Below are 13,083 nucleotides of genomic sequence, written 5' to 3'. Positions count from 1 at the left end.
TGTTACATCACACATAACAGTGAATCATGTCCTGAATAGTAAGTCCTGACTCCTGAGTCCCAAGTCAGCCTCAAAATATCAACAAAAAATATAATAATGTATCTCATATCATGAGTCATAATGTCATATACAATGAAATGAACCAAATAACTAAAGTCTAATACTATTGATTTCCTCTGCCCCTCTAGATGTAGATGTCGGTGGAGTTGGCAGTGGACTCTGCTGTGCTCTAGAAGTTGAAGAACTATGAGCTACAGGAGGTAGACCACATCCTCTACTGGTGACAGGGGTAGCTTGGGTAGGTTGTGTCACCTCCTCCTCATAGAAAAAAAAAAAATTCACGAATTTTTCCAAAAAATCGCTGAAAAAAATTGTTGTATTTATTGGGCGATAATATTGCCGGTTTTAAAAAACTGCGATTTTACGATAAAATCGCGAGTAGTGCAACATTGGTTCCAGAAGCCAAGGTGTGAGACTAGAGGGCTAGAGGGTTGAATTTCTAGACAACAGGAGATCAGAGGAGGATGTGATGCAAAGCCCAGAGATTTTCACGTAGATCTGCGTAGGTTGATGCGGAGGCAGCATGGGGCTAGCCATCCAGACCCTGGATCAGATTTGGATCAGTAGTTACAACGTGTGATTTTTCTCACTACCTCTTTGCCAGTTTATTCTATGTATTAGATTGCCAGTTTGGGCATCTAGAGATTTGCACTCAGAAACTACTGCATAATAATAAAACCCTCAGTTGCTGCACCGGTTTTCCCAAGTTGGGTTTTTCCGAGGATGTTTGTCTAAAAATAATGGTGTATTTGTGTGTTATTATTTCTCTCCTGTGCAGTATTTAGTTTCCGCAACATTTATTTTGTGCAGGGTGCAGTGTATGTATTTCGATATTTGTTGTAGAAAACTACAAGTTACTTGTTTAAAGTAACTTAACAAATAGGAGAAATATCATCAGTTTGCTGCAGTAGGAATCGGGTCACCGATTTTTCACAATCATTGCTCCAAGAGGATCTTGATTGCTGGACTGCTACCTTAAAGTGGCCCTTGGAGATAACCTAGCTGTCTTAAATTGACTTCAAGCAAGAACGGTCCCCAAAATAGCCTTAGTGAGTAAGGCCGCATATAGGTGATATCCTAATTTGCCTCAGGCTGGACTCAAAAATCATCAGCGGGTCTCCTGTACGGATAAGTAAGGAGTGTCCTCCACAGCTTTACATTGGATGCACCATAGGAAAAATCACTGGGAGTAAGTCTTGCTGTCCAAGAAATTACTTGAGGTGGCCAGGTGTCCGCATACCACAGAAAGATCTTCGCTGCTCCTGAACAAGGCTTGATTTGACCAGATATTCACCACAGAGAATTCACTTCCTTGTTTTCCAAAACCGAATCAAAGATGCTCCAAAATATTATGCTGTAAGAGGTGTAAAGGAGAGGGGGATTAGCTAGGGTGGGATCACCTCCACCAAACTAATGCAAGGGAAAAGGGTATCAAAACCCTCAGAGCCACAACTCAAAAGAAACAGCAATATTTCAATCCAAATCAATCATGAGAAAATGATTCTATCTCCTTTATTTATATATTTCTTATGGGGGTTTCTCTTCCTTAATCTGATGTGAGGGTTTACAAGTGTAGCCCCCACTTTGGGCTTTTTGCCCCAGCTATCCCAAATTTATCCAATGTTGCCCCAAGACATTGGATAACGGGTTCCCCCCTTTATCAATGACTATAGCCCTACGGGGTTGGATAGGCTATTTTGCCCCCCTTAGGGCAATTAATAAGAAAGAGACATTACAGCATACAAGCTCCAAATTTCATAAGTGAGTAAAGGGGCTTTCAAGGTTACAAGTCTCCAAGTATTTTGCAAATAATCTCCAAGCGTGGGCAAGTATGCCAAAATGATGTTAATAATGTGTTCCGTGATGCCAGTTTCACCCCAAAAGGCCATCCATGGGCATGTTCATTAATTAAGCAAGAAATCCATTCATATATCTTTTCAAAACCAACATAGTGCTTATGGATGACAACTCAGCATAAAACTGTGAATACAAACCTCCCAAAGAGGGGTCGAATCTTCTTGTATAGCAATATTAGGAATCGGGACCAAATCAGGTCAGCCCCAATTAATTAATTTTAAAAATCATAACCTCAAACTAATTTAGGTCAGCTCTGAACTTCTGAGAAAGAGATCACTACCGTCTGAAGTTTGAGCGAGTTGGAAACAGGATCATTTACTTCCACTGTCTGAGGTCTCAGGGCACAGTGAACAGGTCTGAGGGTTGCCACACAATTAAAATATCGGTCCTACTGTTTACCAGGCTAAGGTTTCATGCATCCTTTTACAGGTACCATTTTGTTGCAGGCCTTGGATGCATAATTGGCAGAGGCTTAAGTGGGCAATCATGTGCCATCTACTGTACGAACTCATTTCTCCCAAACTGCTTGTACATTACATCAGACTCCTTTAAAGCCATATGTAAGTACAGCCTGTGTTAAAGTCACCTCATATGTTGCAATCGGGGTCCAGTCTTGATGCTGTTTTATTCTTCTACAGGTCTGGAACAGAGTTCTGAATTATGCTGTGTATACATCTGAACGTTTAGGTTGAGTGCATCACATCAACCATTTCTTCAAATGCTATTACATTTTAGGAAAATTTCTGGGTATATTCTTCATTCGGAGTAACTTGAATTCACTGTATATAAGATTTTCTGGCCTCAAACATGGCAGCCGAATTATCATAGTCTGGTAGCTTTGGATGAACATGAGCCACCCTTTGCTGATCTTTCCCCTTGATTACCTCAATTTTGTGCAGGACAAAATTGTGGGTAATAGGCCCTACAAGCCAACAGCTGCGGTTTTTCCACCTGGAAAGTACCAAAATCGATGATGAATTATATAATGACCAATCTGGATCCTCACTTGATTGGCTTGACATTGGTCCAACACGATTCTCTTCAAAATGTAGTGGTGTTCATGAAATTTGACTTTACTGATTTGGAGAAATTAGTTGCATATTTGACGAAGGCAAGAAAGTTCATTGTAGGTTTCAAGCATTTATGTCCCAGGTATTTAAAGCATAGTTGAAAAAGCAACAAAAGATGGGTAACATTGCGAAAAATTGTGATTTTTGAATGGTTTTGATTGTTAACTTTGAATTTTATTTTTTATATTTTTAAATCATAATTTTTTTTATATCTTTTTATACTTGTCATACCATGCTGTATCTGGAGCCTGGCTTTCAAAAATCCTGTGGATCTGTATCCATCTCCTGTCAACTTCGGGTTATTTTTTAATTTGAATCCTAAATTGCAGGAGATTTCTAAGGATTATAACGCTAAGTTTAATTTGCCTCTTTTAGATCTATAAAAACTTTGTAGAGTTCATTTCATATTTTCACACACATGGCTTAATATATAATGCTATATGGGATTTGATATATAAATGGGATTATTATTAACTTGCCAGCCATGTTTGTCATTTTATGTTTTCTAGATAATTTGCTATTTTAAAAAATCTACTTTTAAAAATGAAATCATGTTTTATATTTTAAAAATCTATTTCTACCCCATTTGCTGAGATTTTGGCAGTTGCCAGCTATAATTGCAGGGCACTGCTATTTCGGAAATTCCAAGTGTCTTGCCATTTGTCCACATGAAGGTCTCCTTCTATGGAATTTCCTCATTTTTGCCAATAAGCAGTTGTATCCTAACTGACCTAGTAATTGTTGAAAAGATAACTGACCTAGTAATTGTTGAAAAGATGAAGTGTTATTCAGGGAACATTAATGGACACGTCAGGGACAATTGAACTAAATTAACACTTTTTATCCTTTAATCTAGTAGTTATTTTCTGAATGTTGGGAAAATGGAGAATTGAAAGTGCCTTCCTAAAAATGCAAATGTTCGTTGATTACAGTACAACCCCGAGGGGAGAGAGAATGATGATGGCACTAAGATGTGGCAGAGTTTAGTGCGTCAGACAGAATTAATTGCTCAGTTGTGCACAATCATGAAAGATGTTAAAACTGTCCGTGGGACTCAGAGGAAAATTGAAAGGTTGCGACAATTACTTGCGGGTCTTATGAGTGAGCTCACCTACTTTGAGGTGGTTATTACACTAAATCATCTTTTCTTTACGTGAGCATATTTTCTTCCAATTGTAGAACAGTGTAGTTATAGGATCTCTATTCTATCCTTAAATTAAAGGTTCCACTATAGTGATAAGTATTATATCGATTGAATTGTCATTTTTCGACGTTAGCACAACTTCAAAATGAATGGCTAATTTATTCAATTTTCTTTCCAGCCAATACCTTTACCTTTGGATCCTAAAGTCCTAATCACTGGGATAATACCAGCGGAATCATCCCTATTCAAGAGCGCTTTACATCCTCTACGTTTGACTTTCAAAACTGCAGATGGTGGAAAATGCAAAGTCATGTTCAAAAAGGGTGATGACATCAGACAGGATCAATTGGTAATTTTCATGTTAACCTTTTTTCTTTATTTGTGAGAGACATGTTGTTTAAAATATATTTGAAGTGATTGAGAATTCACATTCAATCATTCTTTTGTCTTGACTCTTATTTGCTTTGTCATTATAGCATTTAGTGTCTATAAACAATATATATACAAAGCATGTGATAAAATAATTTCTTCTCTTTACAAACTTATATATATTTGCAATTTTTTCTTCTTTTCATTACTTTGTTAGGTGATAATTTATTGCAATCAAGTATCAGAATACTGACCTTTTAGTTAAGGATATCCCGTATGTAATGTCCCTTTCTAGATTTACTAAAACACTGGCAACAATTCTTAAAAATTTTCTTCATGCATTTGGACAATCACTTTGCTTGCAAACATTTATTCTAATATTTAGCATGAAAACAAGAGAAAAAATTTGATCATAGGGATATTTCTTCAAACAGTTTGCCTACAATTTAAATATCAAAACCTTATTCTATAAGTTAACTCAAATATGGCTAACTAATTTAGCCAATCTTATTTGTTATTACTGAACAGAAATTTACAATCCCAGCACTTAAATATTGTCAGCTGTAGCAACCCTGCAAAAGGCATGACCTGCCTGTATAATAGGCTGCATTCTGTCCTTCATTGGAACAGACTTCGACCCCTACAAAATTCGGCTGATAGAGAAGAACTTTGGCCCTCAAATATCATTAATTCAGCTTGCCAACCAACATAATCTCAGTCTGGATATGATAATTAGTCAGCCTGTAGCAGATGAGGAAACTCGGCCTCCCACATAGCAAATCTTGATCAGCAAATAAAGTATAATTCTCGGCCAACAAAAGGCTGTAACTCGTCCTCCAAGGTTGTTGTGACTTGGGCTGTAGAAATAAAACCTCAGCCTGCTTGAATCTGGGCCTCAGTGAACAAATTCGGCCCAACAAACACTTGACCTCCAACAATTTGATTTCTGGCAATAAGCAATTAGGTCTGCTTGAGTTCCTGGACCCAGTGAAATAATTCAGCCCAAGGAAATAAGAACTGCTGCAATGATAAGGTGTTACTCCTTCAGCTCCCACTAATTCCTGTAACTAAATTCTCCAATCAACACATGCGAGGAATCTGGCTGATTCCTCCTCTAGATTAGCTAGGGTGGATGGGTCCCCCTTTCAAAACTAATTTTGATCAGCTATGGTGTATGATCTCAACACCGAAACTGATCTATATGAAAATTTTCATTGATCTCTTAAGTCAGAACAGAAAACAAAATCAGCAATCCATCCCCATGAGTGAGCTCTAGTCTTCTTTTTAATGATATGGGCTGCCAGAATACCATGAGTGATTTACCATGGCCCATGGGTCATCCAAATACCATGGTTGTCCCCCTTTTACCTTTTTACCTCACAATAATATAAAGTGACTTTACAAAGTTTTATTCCTTAATTAATCAAAAGTCACTTAATAATCACTTTTTAGTTTAATTTCTCAATATCACCTTAGAGATGACATTAAATAATCACTTGATTCCATTTTTCTGACTATAACCTATGGGAATCCGATAGGCTAATGAGTCATTCCCCTGCGATGATCACTTGGAAAGGGACATGACAGTCCTCTGTTTCCGAGATTGCTTGTCCTCAAGCAATTGCAAAGCGAGGTGTTGCAAAATCTGCTCTTCTTCCCATGTGACATCCTCCTTTGGAAGGTCTCTCCATTTGACAAGACATTCCTTTATTACCTTGATCCTTAACCTCTTGTCTCTGGTATCCAAGATCTCATGAATCAAGACTAGTTGTCCCTATTCATCTAGTGGAGGAAACTCGACTGAAGTTATGACCTGCTGCCCCAATACCCTTTTTAGACAAGATGCATCAAAGTCATTATGCATTCGGCTCTCTTCTGACAGTTTAATCTCATAAAAAAACTCTCCAATCCTCAGTATCACTTTCTAGGGACCATAGAAACGAGGCTTCAATTTCTTTGCCTTGTTTTTCTAGTTAGATTTTCTTGTATTGTTGCAACCTCAGAAAAACCATGTCTCCTACTTCAAAGCTGCACACAATCCTGTGTCTGTTTGCATATGTCTTCTGCTAATTTTGGGCCACCTGCAAATCCTCCTTAAGTGTCTTGAGAATGTCTTGACTCTCCTGTATCCAGTCTTTGGCCTTGGGAGCTCTATTGTCCCTGAAAATCAAGTCCACTAATGAAGGAGCATCATAGCCATATATTACTTGGAATGGAGTCATATCAATGGGTTTGTGGTAGGTGGTGTTGTAGCACTGCCCACCTAGGTGCAACCATTTGATCTAATCCCGCTGCTCTCCAGTCACAGTTGCACAGATATCCCTCAAACCGTTTGTTTACAGCATCTGTTTGACCATTAGTCTGAGCTTGATGGCTGCTGCTCAGAGTTAGCTTTGTGCCAACTAATCTGAAATTCTGAATAGCTCGTGCCAAAATGCATAGAGAAACCTACTATTCCAATTGCTGACAATTGACTATCTTGCTTTTTGAAAGAACAACGAAAAAGTGCGCAAACTTCGTCAACTGGCCAACCACGGCAATGATGCAATCTTTACCCTGTACTCTCGGTAGCTCTATAACAAAATCCATCGATATGCTATCCCTCTTCTGCTCAAGAATAGGTAGTGGATGTAACAATCTTGTAGGGTGGGTCTGATCTAACCTGTTTTGCTGGCAAGTCATACATTCCCTCACATATCTGAGTACATTCTCCTTGAGGCCTTTCCATGCTAACCTCTCCCTATTTTGCCTATAAGTCTTGAAATATCCAAGATGCCCTGCCAATGCTGTATCATCGACCACCCACAAAGTCTCCTCTTTGATCTTGATTCTGGCATCAAATATTTATATACCCTATATTGGTAGTAGATAACATCATTGACAACTTTGTACTCGTTGCCTAGGATGAGACCATCCATTAACTCAAAAGAAAAAATATCTTTGGAATATTCTACCAACAAAGGTGAATTCCAATCTGCGGATATCTGCTTAAGGGAGCAAACTACTGGTCTCCTGGAGAGGGAATCGACAACAATATTCTTGTTGAGAGATCTTTTGGTAAAAATCACATAAAGAAACTTTTAGTGGATTAGGATTGATTTCTCTTAATTTGATAACTACTTGTGAATTTTTGTTGGCTTCTTATTAAATTTATATTCTCTTCATCAAGCAGTTACCAAAAATGTAGAAAACATGAAGATCACAAGGAGACAAAGGGCACAAGAAATTAGACTCTAAGTGAGGGCAAAAACCCACAAGGGGGAAAACACAAAGAATTCCTCTTCTTATAGAATCAAATTAAAGTGAGACATCCAAGACCCAAGACCAAGACAACCACAAAGATCCCAATTCGTCCCTCCTCCAAGTCTCTTCAACAAGTAAAAGTCAACAAAAAGTCAATGCTAGTCAAACCCTTTGTAAGGTTCTCAAATAGGGATTTAAGTGATATTCCAAATAAATAAACAGTGCAGCAACATAAAATTAAAAACAAACATTTAACACCAATGAAACACTGTAAATCTGGAACTGTTGAGCCATATATTATGAAATATGAGAGCATAATAAGTACAATATATAAATGAAGTGGTGCACTTGGGTTTGTCTTAAGGGAAAGTTGGACCAAACCCAGGTGATGGAATAGCTGAGATGATGGTTGTTCAGTTGCTGCACCACTTTGCACTGCACTGTCCGAGTAAAACTGTTGATCTTCTGACTTCGACTCGCTGGAATGTGCCCAAAAACCGCCCAGAAATTTCTGTCCTTTCAAGCTTATATTCCTTGGACAAAACCCAGAAAAACCCAAAAGGGAATTTCTTTGATTTTGACTTTGGATTTTCGGCCTCCTTGGAGCCCCTCTCTGGCTACTGCTACCAAATTCGATTTGCAGGAAATAGCCTGCAAATCCACCTGGAAACACCCCTCAAATGTTGCTTTCACCTGTGATAGTTGATTCCTTGCTCCCCGGATGATCCTTGGCCCAGATGGCTGCTCTCCTAAGCCCCACGAAATTGCTGCCAGAGGCCATTGCGCAGTCCCTCTGCCCAGAAATGCGTACTTCTGTAACTACTGACTGGCTGGCTGCAAAACTCTGAGAAAATGTCCTCAACCCTCTACCTTTCCTGCTCTTGGAACCCCCAGCAAGCTAGGGACCTCCTGGCTATCTCAATCCTCTTCTGCGTATTTCTGGCTACCTAGAAAACACATAATCTCCTCATTTGCGTGGCTAGGTGAATTGTAAATTGATGCTGGAACTCCTGCAATCTCTGTGGAGTTGCCTCCCTAGGGAGGGCACGGATAGTCCCTCGAAGTAAAGGTTGAATCCTCTGTGCAGAAGACTCATGGCTAAACAGCCAGTAGACTCGCTAAGCAACAAAACATCCAAAGGTAAGTTTGTTTGTTAAATGATCAAAATTCTTGCAAAATGAGAGCTCCTTCCTCTTTTATCACTTTGGGCCCCCTTAGCCTCTTGTGGGCCCCTCTTTCCACTAGTTCGATTTCCCTCCAACGTATTCCGTATTCCTTGGCCAATTCGAATTATTCATGTGGGTGGCCCTCACATTCCATTATCTGCTAGAAATAAAGTCGAATTGCCTATAGTTCCTAAGTTTTGCGTACAAAGGTAAGTTTGTTTGTCAAACGATCAAAATTCCTGCAAAATGAGAGCTCCTTCCTCTTTTATCACTTTGGGCCCCCTTAGCCTCTTGTGGGCCCATCCTTCCACTAGTTCGATTTTCCGCCAACATATTCCTTGGCCAATTCGAATTATTCATGTGGGTGGCCCTCACATTCCACTAGTTGCCAGAAATAAAGTCGAGTTGCCTATAGTTCCTTAGTTCTGCGTGTGGGGTCCTCCTGCTAAGCCAAAAATGATGCCAAAATTGTGTAGCTACACCCCGTGACTAATACATTTGAGAAGGGACATGACACCCTTTTGAAAACTGGTCAATGTATAGAAAATCTCAGATTTGCAGTGAAGGCCGCATTTCGGCCCTATAACAGCCTCAAAACCACAAAAATTTCGCACATGTGAGCAAAATTAGGGCACAAACAGTTCACTTTCTCTCACCTTTGACTTCACTCTCTCTCCTTTGACTTTCATTGATTTTCTTTTCTTTCTTGCACATAAGTTGACGTGAATGGGCTGGTGATGAATTGGCTCCTCAAGTAATGAAATTGACTCATATTTGTAGCTATCCAGGAGGTCGAATAACTACCTCTTTAGACCTACTTGACCAAGAAGGGCTGACATGGCCTTATGGATGATATTTTGACTCTCGCTCAAAGCAAAAATAATATTCCATTTTCTTACAAGAAGTCCAAATGGGACATTACATTTCTTTGACTCATAATAAATTTTATTTTGACTCAATTGACTCCACAAGCATGAAGAACATGCTTTGACTAAAAATGAATACAATGAATGAATATAATAAATAAATCAATAGTACATTTGAATTACATTATGAAGACCGACACTAGTTACATTTCCAACACTCCCTCTTGACTAGGGAGGTAGTCATAATGACACAATAAGATACTTTCAAGTTGAAATATTCTCATAAGAAGCAATTCAAATTGATAAGCATCAACATAACCAACATTGTCAAAAATAGCAAGGCCTTCACTAGACCAAAGCACTGTTGATTTGGGGTAGCATCGAATGTGCTCTAGCCATGAAAATTGGTGGAGAGGCTAAAGCACATGAGATGTCTAAGACCCAGAAATGGTTTGGACAAATTGTACCTGATTTGGGAGATATTAAAATAATTAATATTTTGAATGGAGTTTCTAAGTCTAAACTTAGGAAAAATAAAATATAATGGGTATTAATATAAAGTTGGGTTAGAAGGGTCTAAAAGTCATGGATCAAGCCAAATCTAATCTTAGTCGTTGATTAAAGATTTAATCTCGTTCGTTGATGGACCAACGAGAAAAGTATAAGAGGAGGTTTGAAGGTCAATTGGAGAATACACCAGAGTGATCAATCATTCATTTTGCTAGGGCGGGATTGCTAAGCAAAGTTGAATCAATGATCAACAATGAGGGGTAGTGAGTACGAGGCAGAGACAATACTGGGAGAACAACACAGAAGCAGAGAGAGCAAGAGCAACGACCAGTCCAGGTTACGTAGAGCCCAACAGAGACAACGCAGAGGTAGAGGGACTACGTCATCCATTCAGAGGCCGCTGGAGTGACACGTAGGGTCCCAGAGGCTACGCAGTGCCTCAGAGGGCTGATGCAGAGGCCAAAAGGGCTAGCGCTGAGCTTCAGTTGTGCCGGAGAGGGTTTCGTGGGACAGGTATTCTGAATACTTGTTTCCGAATATAGAGGTATTGTTGTCGTATATTTTTCTTTATCGGGTGAGCCGGTTAGGCACCCTGTTGTACTAAAAAAGATTGCATAATAATATAACCCTCAAAATAGCTGCACCGGTTTTCCTGCATTGGGTTTTTCCAGAGACATTTGTCCAAAAATAATGTTGTCACTTGTGTGTTTGTTTTCTTTCAGTTGTTGATATGTAGATGTTGTGATTGTATTGTGTTTATTTCGGTATTTAAATATATTAAATAACTTGTTCGAATTTATACAAGTAGAAGAAATAAACGAGAAAAATACAGATTAATTTTCTAACGAATAGACTTAGAAAATTCAACATGGTATTAGAGGGTGGTTGCAGATCACAAGAAAATTGAAGGCATCAACTAAGTAGAGCATTTGTAGCAGATTCAACTGTCCCGAGTGACAGAGCTGATCCTTGCAGAAAGTGACAGAGGAAGGAGTGACGCAGAGGGATTGTGTCATCAGTCTGGGACAGAGAGAGGCCAGCGTAGTGGCTGAGGAAGGAAGAATCAGGCTCACGTAGAGCCCAAGAGGGATGATGCAATGCGCTAAGGGAGCAGGTTTGCTAGTGCTAAGATTGCGTAGAACCAAGAGGCTTAGTCCTTCAGTTGCTGGGGCATAGGAGACTATGGGTAGTTTGCAGAGCAAAGCTAGTGGGGTATTGTGGTCAGAACAATTCCTAACAGGGCAAGACCAAGGTAGAGGGAGTTGCTGCCGAGGCAAAATGCTAGCCAAGGAATTCGGATCAGTGTTGCAGTTGCACAGACGATCGGAGTGGGACAACTTGATGTTGGTAGAAGGATTTCCAGGAGGGAAATTGAGACTCAGAGGGAGTCCAAAAGAGAACTTCCACACGGGAAGTAGAGAGACTCAGCAGGAGTCGAACCGAGAACTTCCAGACAGGAAGTAGAGAGATTCAACAAGGGTCGAACCGAGAACTTCTAGATGGGAAGTAGAGAGACTCAGCAGGAGTCGAATCAAGAACTTCGAGACGGGAAGTAGAGAGACTCAGCAGGAGTCGAACTGAGAACTTCCAGACGGTAAGTAGAGAGACTGAGCATGAGTCGAACCGAGAACTTCCAGACAGGAAGTAGAGAGACTCACTAGGTGTCAAACAGAGGACTTCCAGGAGGGAAGTAGAGATACTTGGAGGAGTCAACAGAGGAGCAGAGATGGCCGTGAATGGGCTGAGGGATCAGGATAGGCTGGACGAAGCGTCCAACTTTGTGGTCTGGAAGGCCAGGATCTTGTCCATTCTAGACATATATCGCATCAAGGCCTTCACCTTGAAAGTAGTGGCAATCCCAGTTGACCCGGCTGAAAATGAGAAGTACGAGGAGGCAATGGCCAGGGCGAAGTGCATCATCCTTGATGGGGTCAAGGATCATGTGGTCCAACATATTGCCGAGAAGGAAATGACAAATGAGATGTGGGACACCCTGAAGAAATTGTACTAGCATACTTCCGTGCAGAGGAAGATGTTACTTGAGAATCAACTGAGGTCATACCAGATGCAGAAGGGGGAGCAGATAGATCACTTCCTCGGTCAGTTGAAGGAGATCCGGGACTAGCTAACTTCCATAGTGGCCACACCTGATGAGGAGATGTTGGTGAGGACTGCACTTAATGCAGTCTCCGAGGAGTGGGAGACATTTGTTTAGAGTATACTAGGCAGGGCGGATCTTCCAGATTGGGAAGATGACTCTTTGACAAGAGGAAATCAAGCAGTTGAGTAAGACGGGGAGTAGCGGGAAAGGAGTCAGGATCAAGAAGGAAGAGGAAGAGGATGTGACTCTAGCATTTGTGGGAAAGCAGGGGAAGAGGAAGAAGAAGGACCTCTCCAAGGTCAAGTGCTTCCACTGTGGGGAACTAGGTCATTATGCGAACCAGTGTCCAAGGAAGAAGAACAAGGGAGAGGCTTCCGAGTCCAAGGCAGCACCGACGAAGGCAGAGAAGGAGGTCGAGGAGGATGATGATTGTGCCATGAGTGCTCATGTGCCACTTGAGAAGTAGTGAGGAGACATCTAGCTCTAGTCAGGAAGACTACAAGCGATGAGGGGCAGGATCCTTGAGGTACCCAACCTCTTGGATTATACCTTAGGGTAATGCTCAGTGAGGATTACCAGTTTTTCAGGATTGGGGGATTGCAATGTTTCCATTGAATTTTGTCATATATTAGGGTATGGAACTTGTATTTAATCAAGAGCACCAATCCCTCTATGTACCTTGATGTTAGTGACATTG

The 13,083-nt window shown here is 40.4% G+C and overlaps 1 protein-coding gene across 1 annotated transcript in view; it reads left to right on the top strand.

Annotated features, from left to right (window-relative positions):
* LOC149216329 (phosphatidylinositol 3-kinase, root isoform-like) overlaps positions 1 to 13,083 on the top strand; it is a 328,543-nt gene that overhangs the window by 294,337 nt on the left and 21,123 nt on the right. The window contains exons 12-13 of the mRNA XM_089389911.1: positions 3,920 to 4,108; positions 4,310 to 4,480. Of these exons, the coding sequence (XP_089246037.1) occupies positions 3,920 to 4,108; positions 4,310 to 4,480 (360 nt within the window). The remainder of the gene's footprint in view (positions 1 to 3,919; positions 4,109 to 4,309; positions 4,481 to 13,083) is intronic.

Source organism: Pinus tabuliformis, chromosome 1_1 (assembly GCF_031772625.1).
Source record: "Pinus tabuliformis cultivar Carrire ecotype Pingquan chromosome 1_1, CPIR1, whole genome shotgun sequence".
NCBI classification, from domain to species: domain Eukaryota; kingdom Viridiplantae; phylum Streptophyta; class Pinopsida; order Pinales; family Pinaceae; genus Pinus; species Pinus tabuliformis.
This window is presented reverse-complemented; position numbering and strand designations above follow the sequence as displayed.